Consider the following 19567-nt stretch of genomic DNA (forward strand, 5'->3'; position numbering starts at 1 on the left):
TGTACATTAAATAAAACAATTTCAGTTCAGTTGAGAGACTGATGGGTTGGATTTAGGAAACCAGAACTTCTAAAGGAAGATATGTTCAGCATAAATGATCAATAAGTACATATGCATTAAGTATGTTAATAGTAAAACCGTATTCTGTTAAACAATTCTCAGGTGAATAAGATACATTATCAAAGAGGTACGTTTTCCAAGGGTCTTATTGCACAGCTACTGGCTAATCCATGTACTTTCAGTCTGAGAAAGATGCTTTGTACCACCAAGTACAAACTCCAACTGCCTCCTCAGGTTTATTACACAGCTTCTCCTCTTTCTTCGTTAAAAAACAGAACACAGTATCAAACAGAAAATAAAGCTGAACGTTACAAAACATTTGTTGTCTTCAGTTCATTTCAATTCAACTCAAAGCAATCCATGCGTATTTTTCCTTTTCAGTAAGAGCAGATAGGGAAAATGAAAACAAATAAGAAACAAAACAAAACATAAAGAGAAAAAAAAAGAAGAAATTCCCCAACCACACATTTGTTCTGTCATTGCAAGAACTAAAATGCTGTAATTCTGCTACCAATTTCCAGTGCAGTGGGGGGAAACACTGCGGACGGACTCTCACTTCCCCTCAGTTTTGTCTGCCTGTACTTCACGCATGTATGAATCAATGATATGGGGAGGCACGCCATCCATCAGGAGTCTGAAGAATGAAAGCCCACCTACAAACAAGGAATAAGACACTCTTCAGGTTGAAGCTCCCTGGGGCGACAGTTTGTACCTTTATTTTCTGGTGTAAGCTACAAAGATTTAGACAGTCCCTATTGCATACTTCATTGTATGATGTGATAAAATTAATCCCTGTTCAAAAGTTCAGCGCAAGAATTAACCATTATTTAACCTGTGCACTATAGAGAACTTTCCTGTCTCCTTGCACATGATGAATTTCATTTCTAGGATGTCATATATTCAGTCATTTATCTCTCCTCCATGCAATAGTCTGTGATAAGCTTTACCTCAAATAACCCTCCTGGACTTCCATCAGGCTGGGTGGAGTACAGTGAGAGACGGAAGTCAGCCCAGGGGGAACAATATAGAAAAAACACCTGACTATGATGAGTTGTGAAAACATGCAGACATTCAAATTATTTTAGTGTTGGGTATTATAATGGTTTATAAGTATCTAGCAAAATATTTACCACATTGCTTGAAAATAACAGGTGGGATGATATATGTGAAATAATTTAATGAAATAAAGCCAGGATTTTGGATATTGGTATCTTTGGACTCCAGAAAGAAGTGATGCAAGTTGAAACTTTCATCTGTTGGGGAATTCTGAAGAAAGATTTTGGATTCACTTTTGAATAAAAAGTAGACCACACATCATCTCCTTGGATCCAGGTGCTTACTTCCTGAAAGCAATTTCTTCCTGACTTTTCCAAGGGCTTGAAGCTATTGTGATCTCAAAGCTGTAGGTAAGTCCTGCACTGATCCTTAGGGGAGACTTACTTATTTCATGTTTGTGGCCACTATCTTCCTTAGCGGGAGGAGTGCGTATCCTGGCTCACAAGCCCTGATGACAGATAGGGACATTTTGTACTCAGTGTTTCTTCCAGCCCTGCCAAAACTTCTTTTCCTTTCTATGTGAAACTAAACTTCTTTTTCCTCCCACTTTTCAGTTCAGTTATGGTTGGAGCCAATATTCACTGAACATGTATCAGAAGTACTGTTCCCAGCTTTTTAGGCCTATGTACTTTATGGCTGTGGCTCAGCCACATTGAGTAAAAAACTGAATGAACCCTATTCTGAATTGCTGCTATAATAGAAACCTAGGCTTATAAGAAAGCCATTGGAATGCTCAATGTTTTCTTTGGCATTCTAGAAAAAAGGACAAGGCAAAAAATTTTGAAGAGCATTTAATATTTTTTGTCCAAGGCAACATATTTCTTTCAATGCCCAGAAAAAAAACATGTATGTAGTGTCTAATAGACCAGGCAGGGCACCCCAGATGCCAGTGACACAGAAGCATTAATTGAGTGAAAATAATCCAAATTAGGAGTAAAATTTCATGTAACTGGAAAATTTCACTGAACTAAAATGTCATTTGGAAGGAACAGTGGGAAAAAGATAAATATTTTGCTAAAAAACATTAGATTGTACCCTGTCTCAAGGTGAAGGATGGCATTTGTTGTAAGAAAGCTACGTACCAATACTGTTCCTCTTACAAATCTGCATGAATATTCAGTTCCGCAAATTGCAAAACCACCTGCTGATAACTGCACTTACCTTCTGAGCCTTTTCTGGAACACACCAAAAGCTTTAAAGCAAAAGCACATTGGAAGGATGAAGATATCACCGTCTCTGAATGCTTCAGCTCTGGGCACCTGAGCTGATACTTACATACAGTGTTTATCCTGAGTACAGATTTTAGGAATTTATAACCTTTATTAACACAAGGATTATCCAATTAAAGTGCTATTAGTTGCTATTGATTATGAGACTGTGCTATCTCATGTAACACCATCATTGTTGCAGAACTGTTCACTCCTGACTGTAGGTAGATGCACAATACAGACAAAAAAAAGGAAGCATGCTTTTTGGCATTCTTTTCAACTCATGTAGTGCAATTGTGATGAGAATCATTCATTTTTAAATGAAATTAACTGTGGAATAAATATTTCAGTTATGTAGAGGTATATTCCTATGTGAGAATAGCTGTAAATGAAAAATGCTGGTTCATTACTTGGATTTTATTCATGCTAACTAATCATGCTAACTCATGCATTGTTAAATTCTGCTGAAATGTGCACTATTAGAAGGTAGTGAGATGTACTAATTAGGAATTACCATAGCAAGCAATTTTCATAAAAATCTGGATTTCTGTGCATTAAAACTGTCGTGCTACTCATTATGAAAAAATTTTCATTAAGTGAAATAATGAAAATCATGCCATACTAGGCAGACATTGTATGACACATAGTCATAAGCTTCATATGCAAGAACCATATGAAAGCTTACCTTAGATGCCAATATACATTCAAAAATCCTTATTGTGTAACTAAGGGAAAGAGAGAAAGAGAAGTAACAATTTAACAGCAAACACAAAAGTAGAGAGAAAATGTTGAGTGAAATTATGCTTACGATTATGTCAAGATGATGTTTTAATCCTTAGTCATGTAAAGTATGTATAAATAGAAACACATGAAGAGTAAAAGGTAGGGAACCAGTTCCACTTCAAAATGATCATTAATATGTAAAGGCTATATTAATATCTACAAGTAACTATGAATCTTGTAATTAGTCTAAAGTATAGATTGGAACCAAATTATGCAACTAACATTTAAGATAAATGTTTCCAAACGTAGCTTCAAAGAAGCTAACACATATATATATATAGTATTTTCCACCAGGGAAAAAAAAGCACACACATAACACTGAAGCATATATATATATGTTGAAACTCCATAAGGCAAAATAATCAAGTACAGACTAATTACATACCTGTGTACTATAGTATGCACTTTGCCATATATCCACATATACATTACCTAAAGCATGCTTTTTACTCTATAGAAGCCCTTACCTTTAATTAAACATTTTGACTGTATAATAAACACCCATAAATATATATATTTATATTTGTGTATGTATGGAAAGGCACTCAACTGCAGCTATTGTAGCCTTTTAAGAAAAAAACCCTTAATACTTCAAAAAGTAGAGGTAGTCTGACTTCTTAACATGTTTTTGTTTTGAAATAGTAAATTTGGAAGCATCATATACTGCAGACTAGCTTCTGGGCACTTCCATCATTTTAAAATTGCGCTGTCAATATTCTAGAGTTGGGCAAGGTTACAAGCAAACACCTTTCTATAGAAAGAGCCAAATTCCCTGAACACTACAGAACCTGAATTTAAAATAAGTTCTAGAGGAAATGAAGTAAAATTATATCTTTGTAACTAGAAAGTTTTCACTGATTTAATTTGTATCAAGATTTCATCCTTAGATTTTGTAGGTTAAGCTTAGGTATGGGCTGTAATTCTGAGAACTAACTTGTAACCAAAGACTAATCTGTAATAAGCAATGCCTTTTAAGCACAAAATATTACTATGATACTTATGCTCTTTCAATAATTCTACAAACTATGTGAGAGCTGGGTTTTTTGAAATGCAAATTTCTGTCTCCTGGAAAGATGTAAAGGTTTTGGTCAAAGGTCATCACAGTAATGAAATAAATTGATAGGTAACAGGTAGTTGTATGCCCAATGGCATAGCAGAACTATGTCTAAACCCTTTGTAACTCTGATGTTAAAAACCCATATTCTTGATTAATTTGGCCTTCTTTGCTCATGTGACATACGTTGTATGCCATGAGACGCTAGCTAGTTTAATCTAAAAAAAGCAAATAAATACACACTTTGCATGCAGAAAATGGGTTTGCATGTGGAAAGAGAGGAAGGGAATGAAATGGAATACCCAGAGGAGTATGCTTATTATAAACCTGATTATTCCCCGCCAAGAAGAACGGTTCTCCTGGGTTAATTACTCCTTGATATATCACTGCAGAATTAGAATATTTACAGTGGTATTTATTCGCATTTGACATTTTTTCCCAGTTGATTTTTACACCTTTTTAAAACATTTCTCATACAGCATATTTTCTACCATCAACCTATTAGAATGACCACCAACCTTCATTTTGCTCGTAAGATAAACATTCTTGAAACCCATTTGTTTCATGCTAAAAGAAGTATGGTGCTCTATCTGAACCTTTTCATTGACCTCAGGGAAGCTGACAAGGAATCAGTTCCTTACTGCTTGCAATAAGAGATTTACAGCCATATTTCACAATCCATCTCAACAAATTTAAAATTTATATACAATGTTTTCTGTAGTAAGATGAATACAAAACATTTATAATGAGATTCTGTGTATGCGTCATCTTCCAAGATATGTGAGGTAGTTATTATTTTCTGTAAGGACTATTACCTGACTTCTTACAGCACACTTATATTTACAATAAAAGCCATTGTATGTGCAATTGTATGGAACAGCTTATAGAACTGCCACCTTTAAGTTCACTCAGCAAAACTTAAAACACAAACTACTGCTGTCTGAAATAACATCAGTACAAGCTAAACCTTTTTTGAGGACAAAATGAAATTTTATAGTCTTTACTATTGTGCTCATAATTATCACTAAAAACTTTTCAGGAAGTAAGTCTTAAATATAGTAACAACTAGGGGCTTTAATTTTACACCTAAAATAATGTAAGCAAATAGCTTTATATATATAAAATTTTATATCTCCAGTACCTCAGTAATAATAGAGGGGTAGAAGAAATTCTAGCCAACATAACTCAAAGTCACTACAATCTATACTGTTGCATGACATAAAGCTCTTTAGCATGGCTTACTATCCAAAGATCTGTAATAATAGGGTGATTTAATATTCAGAGATCTGTATTATTAATAGCACTGTAGCTAGTATGTTCAACAGATAGGTAGCATAGCCTTGAGCCCATTGCTCTTATTCAGGCAACATTCAACTGTATCTCAGAATTTTATGAATCCAGACCTCGATTGTTACTTGCTGGAATAAAGCTGAACCAGGTCAAAGTTATATATGTGCTATAAACACACACACAAACACACTGCAATCCATTTCCAGCGAGTCAGAAATCCGTAAGTCTTTACTCTGTGTCAGTGTGATGAGCAGTCATCCGAGGAGCCCTCCTAAATGAACAAACAGGCTGGCAAATTTAAGAAAATGGTAATTCAACACTTCAGTCAATAGAATAGTAAAATAAGATGTAATTATGGTTTTATGCTCTGGCTGTTTAATGCTCATTTGCATTTGTCTGTATCATATAGCAAACCCTGAGCCTACCCTGGTTTGCCAAGCTACAGCTGCTGTATTCACTTAATCCTATTCCATTTGAATTCATCGGTTGAACTGCCAGTCATGTTGAGTATCAGTGCTGAACCCTTACAACAGCTGTCCTGTGTCTAAGCCTTACAAATAACTGGTCTAAGCAGTCTTGAAAAAGGAGCCTAAAATAACAGCTAAACCTAGCAGGATGAAGTATCTCTGAAGGGGTGACCGCTCACAGCCCAAACAATACCAGACTTGATGGGATGGGGGAGGACTGCACCACGTGATGGTAGATAGGAAATGAGGTTCATAAACCAACCATTAACTGGGGGAGGTGGGGTTTAGGTTAATGAAGCTGTCTAACACATAGCCTAGGTGGGATTCTAACAGCCTGCATTTTTCAGGACTTCTTCCAGATGGGATGCAAAACAAAAACACTGCTCTGAGCAAAATGTCTGACATAGTATTTGTTTTTTTCCAGCTGATTTCTTAAATGTTATGTTCTTTGAGAAAAAAGAGGCTTTTTGAGTCTATAAATATCTATGTTACAAGCAGTTAGTGGGTGTGAGAGGTTTTTAAAGTGAGGATGAACTAAATCTTGTCAGAAGGAAGTAATTCTTACAGCCTCATTCTCATTGTAGCAAAGATACGCTCAACTGCAACCCCAAGGTGCCAGGGGAATTGAGACTGTAGGACATGATGTGACCAGCTGATAGGATGATTAATACAGCCTTCAGGACATGATGCAAAGGCCATGCATCGATCCAAGGTTTCCTGTGGGATGAATGATCAGGGGTATACTTGAAACTCACTGAGGTGCTAGCATAACTCAACAGCATTAAGAATTAAGTCAGCCTCTCAGACTCACAGATCTGGAAGCAATCTGGAGATGTCACTTAGTACATATCATAACCCTAACAAATTGTACTGCTGCCGTTCTTCTAAACTGCTTTTAAAGCCTTTTGGTACCAAAAGCTTTGCAGCAGCCTCTGCAGGAAATCTGCTCTAGTGCTTCACTCTTCTGACTGTTGTCTACATGAAATGTTTGCTGATTGGTTGCCAGACATAACTTTTCTGTTTTAATCTTTAATGAAGCCATTATGGAAAGAATCAGCTGTGACCTGGGTCTGGCAGCCTGTGAATACAGTGCATTATTTACTCTGTATTTCAAAATACTACTCAGAAAACTGGACCTATGAAAGTTAAATAAACATTTGTGAGCAAAAATCACTGAGGACATAATCTCAGTTGTACACTTTACTGAACAGAACTGTAGCCTTTTTTTTCCCTCTATATATTGATTCTGATTAACTAGAAAAGGATCTAAGCATTAGCAACCTATTTCAGATACCAATCCATAAATGTCTATAACTTAAAAAATAAGATTCCTCACCAGCAGTGGTCAAAGGCAATAAAATCTCTTCACACTTCTCTCTTAAAACTCTAATACAGAGTAGCTCCCACTGCTGGTGAACAATTTATTGGAAATGGCTGCATATTGAAAGAGAGCCTGAATGAAGACATCATGTTTGTATATTATGCTTCAAAACCAGTCCTCATATTCAGTGAAAAAAAGTTCTCATATCAATAGAGCATCCGTATTTCACAACAGCTGGAAAAAGAATTACTGAAGAATAGCATGTAATCCATGACAACTTTTTGAGTTTTTATTTCCTAAAATGGGGAGATATTGGTTAAATTATTTCTTATCTTAAAAATATTTCACATTACTCTGCACTTTACATTAAAAAAATTCTTTGTAAAACAAAAGACAGAAATAAACATCTTCTTGTATTTAAAATGTAGTATTTGGTTGTACTACAAGCAAAGTGCTGAAGGTCAAAAGCTACAGGTGAGTGTAAATGTGCATAAGAACTTTAGCACTTGGGGACTTAGGGAGTTAAATGAAATAGCAAACTAACGGCCTTTGAGTATAAAAAATATGAAGCAACCTTCTCACATGATGAGGTCTTCTGTTATGTTGTGAAATAGCAAGTTTGCTTGTGATTAAGGAAAACAATCATATATTCAGGATGAGTATATCACCTTTTAAACACAGTATCTTAAAAAGCAATCATGAAAATTAAGAAACATGAATATTGTCATTTTACATCAGTTAAAAGTTCAACTCCATAAACAAAACATTTATTGCAGTGGCTTTCTGCTACCAGATTTGCGCTGTGGGACAAGATACATAAAAAAATACAGAAAATGAAAACTGAAATCCTAACTAAAAAGTACAATCCATAAGGATATTAACTATTATGGCTTTCATTATAGACTATCATGATGGCAATAGTATAATTAGGGCCATATTCAGCTAGCTTAAATTCCCAAGTTAGACCCTTCTTGTCAGCTGGCTTTAGGCAGTTTTGCTTACTTATAACTTCGTACTATTTTTTTTTCACAGAAATACTTAGCTTATTCTGCAGTTGAAACTAAAGCCTTTGGTGAGAGTTAGTCCAGCTAAATATGACCCCATCTTTTCCTAGGAAGTAGAAACATACGGTCCTGAGATTATTCATTAGTAGTCCAATCCAAATCCTATTGCCATTCATGATATTCCAGTCAATGCTAAACTATCTGGAACTCATAAAATTTATCAACTAATAAAAATAACGATATGTCTTCAGTTGTAGAAGGCTAACTTATCTTGCAAAATCCAGTTTTGAATACTTTGTTCTTAAAACACATGAAGCAATTATAGCAACTAGCTTGTGTCTTTGAGAACAGCAGTGCTTTTTACTACATCCTTTTGCTAGCAAAGTTCCTTGGAAGCAAATGTTTGGTTTGTTCAATAAATAATTTTAATGTAGAGAATGTCTGCCCTGAGCTAATATTTCTTCCTTCTCTCCTTTTCCCCTTGCTATTTCCTTCAGAGATCTGTTTGTTATCCAAGATGATTTTCTTAATGTTTTCCTGAAGAACCCTATGGCTGAGTCTTATTAGAGGTTCTCAGGTAAGTGGCATAGCTCTGAGAGTGACCATTTTGTCACTTGTGAAAAAGTCCTTGCAGTCACTGAAGATGTGAATTAGCATGGGGGGAAGGAGGGGAAAGATCATATAGTATAAGCACAGTATGTCGGTCCTCCGAAAGAGAACAGAACAACCAATATAGTTTATTTTGTCCTAACCATGTTATGATTTTCAACCAGGAAAGTTTAAAAAGTTGTTTGAACTCCCTTTTGCATTTGTCTTGCATACTGTCCACTCCTATGTAAATAGTGTTCAGACATTCAGACAAAGAGGTCATTTGCAATGTTTTAAACCCCTTACCTTTTACTTCCAGTTTGCACTCAACTTCTGCTTCTCCAAGTGTATTGGCTGCTCGGCAGGTGTAAGTACCTCCGTCATAGGGACTGGGTTTGCGGATCTCCAAGGTACAGACACCTTGGTTGCTGAACATTCGGTACCTTGGGTCATTCATTATAATGACTTTATTTTTCAGCCAGGTTATTTTGGGCTGTGGTAAAAACACAAGAAAACCCACATGCACAAACTTATGAACTAGAATATTTTACCACTTTTTGTGGTAAAAGTTGAGTAATTCAGAAAGGATAAAAAATTAGGTGAAAGTAGTGATAGAAAAGAAACTGTAATTCTTAACATGGGCTGCATCATGCATCTGGTTTTAAGCATGGTTTTTCAAATGTAGCTCCCATTCCATAAAGTCATAAATGTAAGTCTGTTATCAATGTAAGAGATGCTGCCAATGGAAGCAAACATCTAAGCAATAGTTTTTTGCCTCTAATTACTCTTAGTCAATAAGAAAAACATTTTTTTTCCACAGTAATCTGTGGACAGAAACTGAAGGTAAAGAGTGAGCAGCAAATGTTCTTAAAAACTCTTGAATTCTCATTTTGCTAGGTCAGTTCAGTTTCTCACAACAGAAAATAGATCACAAAAAGACACAACTCAGAAGAATATGGAAGATGCACTGAGTAGTGCATCTGAGAGCCAGCACAGTCCCCAGAATATTCTTGCGATGTGCTTACTTAATTAGCTTTTTATAGAATAATTATGGCTTTGTTTTGGTCACAACCTTTACTGATACATTAACTGTACCTCTGTTGTCAGTGCTGGTCCCAGTATAGCTCAGCGTTTTGCTGAGGTTCTACACTTTCACTGAATTATCTGTGGATTTAGTAACTCTTATAATGCCTGTAACACAGAGAAGTAGAACCTTTTTTGTATTCTTTAGAGCCCACACCACTCTTTTTGTCTTCAGCCTGGCTTTTGAGTGAGACAAATAGTAAAAATGGTGTTACAGAATTTATTATCAAGTTAAACTCTCTTGTGTTTTAACTGATACTGTTACGAGTGATGCTCTACCTTGGGGTTGCCCCGAACACTGCAGTTCAAAGTAGCGTTGTAACCAGCTACAGCAAATGTGTTGACAAGAGGCTGAGTAAACATTGGTCGTTCAGTGAAGTCAAAATCGTCGTAAACTGGGTATTTGTAGACTTTACCTATGAAATGAAAATAAAACATTTATAAAAAGAGTGTCACCATGTAGCTAAATACCCATCCATCTTAAACAGCTGTAGAGTCAATTCTGATCTGCACTGCTTTAGGTACCTATGTGACTCTGATAATTGCACTTGTAGGGAGGCTGGAGGTAGGCCTGTGAAGCAACTATAGCCCTTGGTCATGCTGTAGTATAGATGTCTGAGAGCCTCTCTTTTGTTTCCTGAGTAGGTGGTACATAAAATAATGAATATATATTCTGTGTATTTGCCTGTGTGCCCTGCATGTTACAAAACAGGATAAATCCTGACTGACATACTGCGGGATGCCTATCTTGTCAAGCCTTGTTCACTCTATTGCCAATTTTCACAGTTTGCTCTGATTACAAACTAACACTGTATCTGAAAATCTATTTTCTTTCTGCTTCATACAGTGCACTAACAATACAGATACCTGAATGGATGTAGTTTTTGTACAAGGAAGACATGGTAGTTAAATCTTGTTTCTTACCACCACTTTATCCCTGTTCTGCAACCAACAAATCACTTGCACCCACAAATGAAGCTGGCATTTAAAACAGCTGGACAGACTGAGATCTATTCCTGTGCGTAGGTATCGTTAAATATTTTTGTTCACTGAAACCTGATCCAAGCTCTCATACTGACTTGAGTGCAGCTTAGGGTGGGTTATACAAGTTGTCTGTCTTCTGCATCATGGCAGTCATGTATTCTTTCCTTTCAGACAAATTCAGGTGATCTGGTTTGATTTTCTTTAACCACCTGTTTGTAGAATTTCCTTTCCTTAAAGGGGCAGATATTTTCTGGTTTATTTATTTAAAGTTTACAGTACCATATCAAACAGTTTCTGAAATGTCAGGGTTTCTGACAGCAGACTTAGAATCTCTCCAGTTCCACCTGAAAGAGATGTGAAGCAGGGGTTATGCTTATCTGTTGGATCCTGCCTGAAATGGACAGGAGCACTTGCAATGGCTGATGTCAAGTCTTGACTGGGAGGCAGTGACACATCAGTTCTAACAGAACAGCTGCTTTACTCCTCTTCCAGCTCTTGTTGACTTAGATCTGCCAGAGGTGACACAAGTCTGATATCCAGGATTATAGAAAATGTCAGAACATGGGAAAAATGTCCCACTCTTGATTAAAAGAAACTCCAACTATAAGCTATGTGACAAAGCAAGAAATCCTAATACGAAATGCCAGACTGTTACTTGTACATGGGCTTGGGACTAGGAGTGCATCAGAGTGACTTAGGGATATGAGTTTTACCTCTAATCACCTTCCAGCCTCTAAACACACCCCTTCCCTTTTGATAAGGAATGGATAAATAGCTAACCATCCTTTGCAATCAAAGCGCTCTCTTTGGTCATTGTTGCATCCTCACTGAGGCCACACATGTTCTCAGCGAAGACACGGAAGTAGTACTCATTTCCTATGATGAGCTCATTAATGGTGGCACTGGTGCGGTGGTAGTGCTCCATTACTGTGAACCATTCCTGAAGGATACAAAACCAGAGAGTAAGCTTTCCCCAGTGTCCTGCATCTCTAAGCCATTAACTGCTGTCTGGTAGAATCATCAAGTGAGATTTTTCTTTGGGAATGTTAGTGAATACTAGAATAGTGAAGCTAGGAATAATTAATGAAATGAGTGATAATGACAATATGACATTCACTGCTGAGCAGTAAAGGCTGAATGGAAAGTACCATCTACTGGATTGTTGCATGCTGTTAGCTGGGAGGGCCTGTTTTAGGAAATTCAGTAATACAAAGGTTGTACTACATGAGACAAGGCAGGCTCATTCATTCTTAGCCTGTGCTGCTGGCAGAAGGTACAGCTGCAGATAAGAAAACTGCAAGCTGGAGCAGAAAAGTAGTAGCATGTACTCATCTGCTGTAACATGTACTCACAAGAGACCAATGCATCAATCTGCCCCCTGTTCCACAGGTTGCATATTCGTGAGAAATGTAATTTTATGCATGTGGTCCTCTGATATTTAAAGGCTCAGATGGGGAGATGGGTTTTAGTGCTTTAGTCTTGCAGCAGTAAACAGGACATGTGAATTCTATGCTACTACACAATACCTAAATAACAAAGAGAGATGAAAGAAGTTAATGCTAAAAATGGAATTCATATAAAGTGCAATATGACCACAGCAGCGTTTTTTGCTTTGCTTTACTATGTTTGATACAGTTTTCTTGCTTTCCTAAAGATGAACCTGTGCTGAGTTCCCCATGCCACAGTGTGTGTTGATACTTGGTCATCTTTAAGAGCCAAAGTACCCTTTGGGAAAACGGTTTTCCGTAGAAGACCAACTGTGCCAGAATTGCAAAATTCACCACCACAAAGAATGTGGAGAAACTATGACCAGAATGCTCCATGACACACTGAACCATTGACACTGCTGTTGTGGTTTTCTCCTTAACACAGTAATTTAGAGACAAGGGACGTCATTGTTCTGGACATTGTACAGAGAACATGTCTTCTTGCAGTCAGAAGAGAAACAAAAAATAAAGGGTGAGAAGGGAAATAGTGACATAAAAAGAATAAATTGATCAGACCATGAAGCAGATCGATGCATTAAAGGGATGTGCATGTGGTAAAAAGATTCCTTTAGGTAAGGCAGCTTCCAAAATATTGTCCTAAATATTCCGTGTTTAAATTTGCAGTAAGTATTAAACGTAGGAATCTAACTACTGTGTTAAGGAACTGTAAAATTACGGTTAGTTTGATGAAAATAATGAACTTCTCTATATTGTGTTTTTCATTTGTAAATTTCAAAGGAGTTTATGAATTTTATATATACCATTTTGCCATGGGTAGCAAAGAGTGTCAATGAGTTACATAATATGACATTACAAGTTTAAAAAAAACCCAGAACTGTGTTTTGATTCTAGTAGCAACCTATTGACTTCAGAATTAATATTTTGGGCTTTCATTTTCTCTACTGAGAAAAAGGAAAAAAGAAAAAAAAACAAACCAGAATTACTTCCCTTGAATCCACCTCTTTCCTTTTTAATCCTCTTTTTTGCCATCACCTGAAAACTCCCATTTCTAGGATTTAGGTACAGTGAACAAGACTATTTTAGGATTTTTAGAGATGCCTTGCAGATTCTCTGAACATTGACTAATCAATGCTTTGTCCACCTACATCATTTTAGGCATGCAAGGTTCTTATTTTTAAAAGGGAGAATTTATGAGTGCCTTTTAAACAACTCCTTATTGCTTACCATACTCTTCTTATCTGCTTTTTGAATAGTGTAGCCAGTAATGGCAGCATTGCCATCGTCTTTCGGTGGCTTCCATGACAAATTTACATTCTCTCCCCAGACATCATCAATAGTTACAATCTCTGGTGGGCCTGGCCGATCTGTAAGGAAAATACAGCAGCTGACATTTCCTACTTTTGCTTTCCCTATCTGTCTCTTTCCTACGTGTCTTCCACTTAGTTTGATTTCTCTATCTCTTCAAACACAGATATGCCAAAACCGATGTCAAAAGAAAGCTGAGGCTGCAAAAGAAAACTTTTCAAAGGTAGGATATGTCAGGATTATGGAAAACTTGACCACTTTGAGAGCACAGTTTATAATGGGCACATGCTCTTTTATTGTGTAGGAACATGATATTTTGGAAAAATTAAAACCAGTGGAAGACGCATTCCTAAAAGGCAAAGTTGGACAATTATAAAGGCTGTGCTACCAGTTTTGCCTATTATGCAAGGAAATAGATTGGTAAAAATGGAAAGTAGATGTGTTTTCTTGTCTGTCTTTCCTACTTCCATGTACTTCCAACACTTAGGATTTCTTCCACATTATGTGTGACAATGTTACTATGAATATACTACCATTTCTGGCTATGGATACCATGCATTGGGAAAAATCCTGCATCCTGAATAGACAAGAACATGAAAAGCATAACAGTCGGGAAAAAAAAAAGAGACAGACATGTTCCAACAAACACCAGCCATTGTGTAGGGAGGTTTAGTTAGAGGTCACTAATCAATACCCAAGTAATTGGACTTGGAGAGTTATCACTGTAAAGAAAGATGTTCTTTGGGATTCCTCTGTTTTCCTATGGCCTTGGGATGGCTGCAGTCTACTTCTCTGGCATGCGTTTATTTCTGTTTCTCAAAACTTACCAACTATCTGAATATCTATCGTAGCTTTGTCCACCAAGTTCTCTACTTCCACTTTCATGTCGTATTCTCCAGAGTGGCACCTTTCTGCCTTTCGGATAAAGATGATGGTGTCATTTTCAGTGTTGCGGATGTTGATTTGGTTCTTGTCAATTGGAGAACCATTTTTCTCCCATGATACTTTTGCCCTTGGTCTTCCCTGTAAGAAGCCAGGAAAAAATTTGTATATGATTTTGGGAGAGAAAAGGGGGTGAAGAAAAAATTGGTTTATTTCCCATTTTTTTGAAAAAGGAAATAAAAACATCCTGAAAGAAACAGAGAATTATTTTTTGAATCATGTAACATTTGAGTTGCAATTATATTAATTCACCTAAAATGCAGCTTTCTTTCCTTTTCATTTTTTTCCCCTCAGGAGACTGAAAATATTTTCATATTATAGCTAAATTGGACAATTAACTTTATGGATAAATTTGACAATGAATTTCCAATTTTCTAACAGAAAAAGGAGAAAAATGCAGAAAGTGGGAACCAAAGCATTTTACCCTCTGGAAGTGCCTACATTCTCTACACTGCTAGTGAAAGATAAAAGAAGTGGGCCAAACATCCAGGCATCCCAAACTCTTTTCTTCATTGCAAAGAGCAGTTGGAATAGTTGTTAGGTAGGCTGGATTGACATCTCTTGTGTGACATTTTTTGTGGGCCTAGTTGTGCCCAATTTAGGTACTTACATCAGAGTGAATTCCACCTGCTTTACTGTGGAATTTGCCTTCAGAGGCAAACAATTTTTGCCTCCAAAAAGTTTAAACCCATACCTTTTTGAATGCCTTATCTTAGAGAATAACCATACAATATTCCTTTAATTTCTCAAGAACAGTGTATCTTGCAGTTTATTTCTGATCAAACTTTTATTAGGCTTTTGACAGCCTTGTAGAAGTCAGATTATGCTCATGCGGTATCTTGAGGTGTGCAGCCATGAAATAGAAGTGAATTCTGTAATTCTTGTACTCACAAGAATAAGGACCCTGCAGATAGATAGGCAGTCAATGTTCTAAAATGTATGGGGATGAAGGTTAACGCAATCCTGTGGGAAAATGTGCTATATCCTTAGAAATAGTAATATTATAGCTGTGTTTTCGAGAATTTGAAAGTTGCAGTTTCTATAGGAAATGAAACTCTGCCAACTCTTCCCCTGCTTTTACCTCTCTCATGACCAGAAAATGATTAAATGCTACAGTCTCACACTTGATGTTGTATCTAACTACTGCCAGGGTAACCATTTTGCAATGTACTTGCAATTAGCTTACATGTAATATTTGCTGTGAGTGTCCTCTGGATGACAGATGACAAATCAGTCTGTCTAAGCTAGTTACCCAATTAATTAATTGGCTTAACATAGTTTCTTTGGGATGTCAGCATAAAAGCTTTCAAGCACTGATGTACTTCAGTGTGCTTCCGCATCTGCTGAGTTTAATTCACTGGCCTATCAAAGTTAACTTGAAATAAATTAAAAAGCAGCAGTATAAGAAAAAAAGAGTGTTTTCTCACCAGTGTTTTGAGTTCTTACCTGGAAAGGAATAACAAGATTCACAGTTTCTCCAACTCTTCGAGTATAGGTTTGCTTTAAGTGTCTTGGTAGACGAATCTTTGGAGGTTCTGAAAAAAAGACAAGAGCTTGTGATTGACATTTATCTTTTGCTCTAACAGGTGGGCATCATTACAAATAGAAGAGTCTGTGGCCTACAACTCCCAGAAGAGACTAATGAGTGAGGTATCTTAGATCTCTTGATCCCACAATGTTGCACACTGTCGGTTTTTGTAACAACAAGTACTGTGGTGCTCAGAATAGGTGAGAAGCATAGCACAACTTAAAAAAGCAGCATCAAGTTCAAGTTTTGTAGGAAAAAAAAAAAGCCTTGGAAGCCTGAGCAATAAAATATTAGAAATAAACAGACAGAGCTATGATTTTTCTTTAAAGATGGTTTCATGATTCCTACCCCGCACACGATGGCTCTGTAAAGCCATATCATCAGTTTCCAACAAGTATTAGCCTTAAAAAGACAGAGCTAAGTATGGAAACAGAGTGTATTTGTGGATGAGCGTAGGCAGGAGGATCTTACCTATCACTTCCTTGACTAAAATAGGCTGTGGGTGGTACCTAGGCTCACTTTCACCAGCAGCATTCACAGCTTTTACTCTCACAAGGATTTTTGAGCCAGTTGGCAGGCCATTGATAGTAAATTTCGTTTTGTCTGTCAGCTCCGGGTTAGCCACGATCCATTCATCAGCTAATTTAGGGAAAAGAGGACGGGAGGACGAATCGAAAGAATAGGAAATTATAAATGCATCCACTGCACAGATGAGGAAAATTACAGAACCGTAACATACATATATAAATATATATTTTATTATGATATCTATTGTATTTTAAATGATATATATCCATTATATTCCAATGAATACTCCTATTTTGTGTTTATTATTATGCTATAACATGATATTGATGTACTGTCATATGTAGGAAGAATGTTTCAAACCTTAAAGGGTTTCTGCTGATTATATATTTAGATAAATAAATGTTTTTAGAATGTGTTTATCAATTAATTATACCAGAGAGAAAACTGATTCGTTTTTAAATTCAGCTGATAGAAACAAAGGGGACATGAGTATATTTCCAAAAGCACTCATCATTCCTGCAACAGTTTCCTCGGAGAGAAATGAGTTCCACAATTAATTTCAACCAGTACTGAATATCCTTGAAAGTACTGCTGAGAGTGTAAGGATGAGAGAAAAACAGAATATTTACAAATTGCAATGAAATGTCATCTGTTCTCATTTAAAGTAATTTAAAATGCATTTAAATAATGAGTGCTCTGTCCAAATTATTCACTTTATCGCAGCATTCTTGGATTGTTTTTATCCTACCCCTAGGCAGATCACATAGAGTGATCATAGCAGTTCAGTCTTTCAGAAAAGCTTCAATTACAATCAATACTTTCTTTTCCAGCCTGTCCTCCAAACATCTATTGCTATATCACTGCTGGTACCTTGACATTTGGAATCAGTAGCAAGTCAGTACCAATACATAACAATTATGTAGAGACAGCATTATAAAATTAGCACAGAAGACAAGAGAACTATTATAAACTAGAGAGTCCTGCAGACTTAGAGTGCAATACTGTGGTACATTTTCTTAACTCTGAGTCTTACTTTTAGGAATTAAGTTCTTCTTCAAGCTGCTTCTTTCAGCTTCTAACAGAAGAGGATTGAAATCAATGTCTGTTTCCTAAGCACCTCACCCTCCCCCCTTGTAACATGTACTGTAGCAAATTCTTTATAAGCTGTTGCCCCAAATATTCCCACTCAGAAATTTATCTTTACTTCTATAAAGAGATTTTTTTCTTTCATTAAAGAAGACTTATATCCTTTGTTGAATACTTTACCTTCCACGTTAAAAGGTGGCTCCAACAATTCCTCAGACAGATCTGTCGATATACCTTGTGAGAATCCATCTTTAAAATTAATCAGAGACACCCACTTTCACACAGATGGAGCATTTTGTCAGTGGTTAGCAATTCCTGTTAGTAAGTATGCAAAGATAGATGCTGGGCTTTTAAGATATAGAGGTCCTGTATTTAGGGAGACTGCAGGGAGGAAAGAGATGGGAGGAAGGCATCTAGATCAAAGAAGAGTTATGAGTGATGCTCACAGGAAAGCTAAAGGATAAAGGAAGAGGAGGAGATAAAGTTGTTTGAATTGAGTTTTTTTCCTTTGGGCCTGATCACAGCCCTGGAAAGATGAAAAGGAAAAGACAAAAGGAACACTTGGAAGAGAGAAATGGAAAAAAATGATGATGGGACAAAAGGGAGAAGGAGAAGAAAACACATCATAGAAGAGCAAAGTAATTCAGAGAACAGTTCTGAGTAAGAGAGATAGAAAGAAGGGAAGTCTTGGAAAAAAAACTTGGGGAAACAGAGGAAGAGAACACATTGAACTAAGGCAACATAGAAAGAAAAGTAAAGAAGGCTAAAACCATGGATGATGACAGCTACGATATAACCAGTAAGGCTATTTCCTGGACAAAGCTCTTACTGCCCTGGATTTCCTGGAATCTTGCCCTTGACAATTTTCAGGATAATAAAAATACTATTCTAGTATCTATGCATGGTCCTGGGTGGGAACACTGGCAAAGATCTCGGTCAACTGTCTCCCAGTGCTTATTTATTAGCTATGAAAACAGATCATCTGCAGATACAATGGCCCTTTAGAGGCAGATAAACATAGTGTCTTAGGGAAAACTATGGCCAAGCTCCTCAGGCTACCTTTGAAATTTCACACAAGTACCAACTGAACTTTACTTGGAACTGACTTCTCCAGTGTCAACAAGATTTGGTCTACTACACATCACCACAGGAAGAGGTTCAAGTCAGGTGTTGTAAACTAGCCCTTGGGAGTTCTCTGGTTGCATTATTCACACCTACACAATGCAAAATCCAGACACACATGATGAAACTCCAGTTCAGTAATACACACAGAGCTGTCAAAGGTGCTACCTTTGGAAGTCCAACAGTACACCATATTGATCAAGTTATGAGGTTCAGGCTAAAGGGAAACATCAATTTTTGTGAAGCCAAACCAATGCTCATGGTACATGATTCTTCTAAATCATAGTTATATATACATATATTTTTTATCTTCCTATTTTCAGCTTGTGATTTCTCCTAATGATTGCTATGATAAGGAAGCCTCAAAAAAGCCTTCTTTAAAACTATTCCAGTGACAATGGTAAAGGAATGGAGAAGGTAAAACCAAATGAGTTTACAAACAGATAACTAAAAGAAAAGAACAACAGAATGAATGTAGACAGCCATTAAAAGTACCTTGAAATTAAGGAGAGTTATGAAAAACTATAGAAGAAATTAGTTTGAGGCAAAACAGGCACTGAAAGGACTGAGAAAAAGAGGCACTATGATATTGCAAGAAAGAAAAACAGGACTGAACACAAAGAAAAGGATGTATGTTCCAATAAAGCATCTTAATTGGTATTTTCTAATAAGCTTGCTTCTTCCTAACAATTTTCATAACATATATACAT

The 19567-nt window shown here is 36.6% G+C and overlaps 1 protein-coding gene across 2 annotated transcripts in view; it reads right to left on the reverse strand.

The window, feature by feature from the left end:
• Positions 1–612: 612 nt before the first annotated feature.
• The window catches only part of MYBPC1 (myosin binding protein C1), a 73743-nt gene continuing 54788 nt past the window's right edge, over positions 613–19567 (reverse strand). For both annotated transcript variants that reach the window (XM_005150450.2, XM_013129351.2), the window contains exons 22-31: positions 18821–18824; positions 17916–17984; positions 16593–16760; positions 16040–16128; positions 14479–14674; positions 13571–13710; positions 11679–11838; positions 10194–10330; positions 9138–9324; positions 613–713 (exon numbers count right to left, since the gene is read on the reverse strand). In XM_005150450.2, coding sequence (XP_005150507.1) covers positions 613–713; positions 9138–9324; positions 10194–10330; positions 11679–11838; positions 13571–13710; positions 14479–14674; positions 16040–16128; positions 16593–16760; positions 17916–17984; positions 18821–18824 — 1251 coding nt within the window. The remainder of the gene's footprint in view (positions 714–9137; positions 9325–10193; positions 10331–11678; positions 11839–13570; positions 13711–14478; positions 14675–16039; positions 16129–16592; positions 16761–17915; positions 17985–18820; positions 18825–19567) is intronic.

Source organism: Melopsittacus undulatus, chromosome 5, assembly GCF_012275295.1.
Source record: "Melopsittacus undulatus isolate bMelUnd1 chromosome 5, bMelUnd1.mat.Z, whole genome shotgun sequence".
In the NCBI taxonomy this organism is placed as follows: domain Eukaryota; kingdom Metazoa; phylum Chordata; class Aves; order Psittaciformes; family Psittaculidae; genus Melopsittacus; species Melopsittacus undulatus.